At 34.2% G+C, this 2,190-nt stretch overlaps 1 protein-coding gene across 1 annotated transcript; it reads right to left on the bottom strand.

Annotated features, from left to right (window-relative positions):
• Positions 1 to 1,504, bottom strand: LOC110911606 (cyclin-U1-1). The gene is made up of 2 exons (XM_022156238.2): positions 1,058 to 1,504; positions 1 to 434 (listed from the first exon to the last, which is right to left on the bottom strand). Exons 1-2 carry the CDS (start codon positions 1,441 to 1,443, stop codon positions 149 to 151), a joined length of 672 nt encoding a protein of 223 aa, XP_022011930.1. The 5' UTR covers positions 1,444 to 1,504; the 3' UTR covers positions 1 to 148.
• Positions 1,505 to 2,190: the final 686 nt, after the last annotated feature.

Below are 2,190 nucleotides of genomic sequence, written 5' to 3'. Positions count from 1 at the left end.
TAATTTAAATAAGATTTCTTTGTAAAATACATGGAAAATATTTCCAAAAAGAATCATACAATAAAATTCAAACTTGGGTATACATTGATTTTTCACATTTAGTGTTGTAGTTATCAAAGTTATAACATAAGAATATAAATCAAAGTGATCATGCAAGACCCCCATTGGAGAGTGATGAAGAAAAACTTTCCATGTCTTCTACCGAAATTTCGGCAATATCTTCTATGGTGTTTGCACGATTTCCACTTTCAATCTTCAACTTCGTACCATTCCACATTATCATTTCCCTCTCTAAATACAAACAATAACTCTCGAAAACTCGAGAGGTGACCGTAAGATCAAAATCTAACATGAAAAGGAACTCTACTTCGAGCCTGTTTAATTCAGCATTCGTTACTCCCCCAACTCGAGCATAAAACGCATTGTTGTAATGCCTGTTTTTAAAAGAAAACGATCAATAACGATGACAATGCGTTAAAATCAAAACGAAGTTATTGATATGATTACTATATAGGAAAAACTAAAAGGGTTTTATTATGTTTCTTTTTTATAAGAGTAGTGTTATTATAAAATAATGACAAATTGGATTTTAATAATCCAAAGTTCAAACTATGACTTATCGGTCAATAACAATTTAAACTGGCAATATGTAGGATGACACTTTTAACTTTCACTTTCGTAGTCAAAACCAGTTCCCCTCTAGCGGAAAAGTTACTTCATTTCGTAGTCAAACCTGTTTTATCGCAATCCAAATATTGTAAATTATTTTGAAACGTCATAAATGAGTCATAGTTTGGATTAGTAAAATCCAATTTTCCTAAAATAATTAGTAAAACACAGAAAAAGTTTGTTTTTTAAATAAGTGGTGAATCCTGAGTATGCACAGTTTTGATAGAAATCGTCATATTTAGATATAAATTTTATTAAAAACTGAATTGTATTCGACATAAAGTATATTTGTTACTTTAAGACGCATTTAAAACAAAGTATTTAAATATGAAGGGAGAATATTTAAAACAAAGTATTTAAGACGCATGAAGGGAGAATAGATACATACTCATCATCCAGAATCTTAGCAGCCAACATAATACTTGTAACAAGCAGCCTATGAACATTTAGTGACACCACCAACGAACCCGGGTGTCTATGAACCAACCGGTCTATATATATGTACCCGACCACGAAGCACGCCGGGCTACAATTCGTATACTTGTATATCCGGTCTAGATACTTCGGTATGGTGATTGCGGGTGGTCTAATGCCATGAAACACCTCCAAGTTCTTCCCAAGCCGCCCCCCTCCGCTACTTAAGTTCAACATCTCGTTACGGTTCACCAATCTTTCGAGGACTAAAGATAGGATTGACAATACTCGTGGGGACGCTGCATCCGGTTCGGTCTTCTCCGGCAGCTGGTTTGGGTCGGCATCGGTGATGGTTAACATTTAGAATGCATTTGAGGGGCTGGGAATATGGGTGAGAATTTATGGATGGGATATTAGTGTTTGTGCTGTTAGTTATCTGTTAGTTATCTGGCTTTAGGGGATATTACACTTACACCCCATGAACTATATCAATGTTAAATCTTTGTGCCTAATATTATTTTTGCTTGTAGCCTCAATGTAATAGGAATTCAATTTAGATTAAATGATTAAATGTGACCACAAAGGCCAAAATGGTTAACAATTTAGAAGGTGACTAAGACTTAAACAAGTAATTGATTCATTGCAAAAGACAAAAGCTAACATTCATCTCCTTCAATTTTTTTTTGTTCCACATCGCTCAGAAGACAAAAACTAAGGGAGTATCTCCCCTATAAAAGAAGACAAAGACGATGTACAAATTGAATCAATTATTTATACTTGTATATTTAGCCATTTGAATCAATTATTTATACTTGTATATTTAGCCATTTGATTAAATTACGCTGCAATTATGGCCCTTAGTCAATGGAGAGTTTTATCTTTGAGAGCTTTTTAATTCGAAAATTTTGCGGTTCTTTGTTAGTTCGAGCTAGATCAAGCCGAGCCGAGCTAGCTCAAATTTTAATCGAGTCGAGCTTCAACCTCAAATTTCAACTCAATTTAAAATTCGAGCTCGAGTTAGGTCTAGCTTGGCTTGACTCGGCTCATTTACAACCCTAAGGGGCTTAGTCTTCATTTTAAAATGTTAACCTGTTGAGTTTGTTTTTT

This window comes from Helianthus annuus, chromosome 15, assembly GCF_002127325.2.
Source record: "Helianthus annuus cultivar XRQ/B chromosome 15, HanXRQr2.0-SUNRISE, whole genome shotgun sequence".
Taxonomy (NCBI): domain Eukaryota; kingdom Viridiplantae; phylum Streptophyta; class Magnoliopsida; order Asterales; family Asteraceae; genus Helianthus; species Helianthus annuus.
Note: the sequence above shows the minus strand (reverse complement) of the source record. Positions and strands in the feature narration are given on the sequence as shown.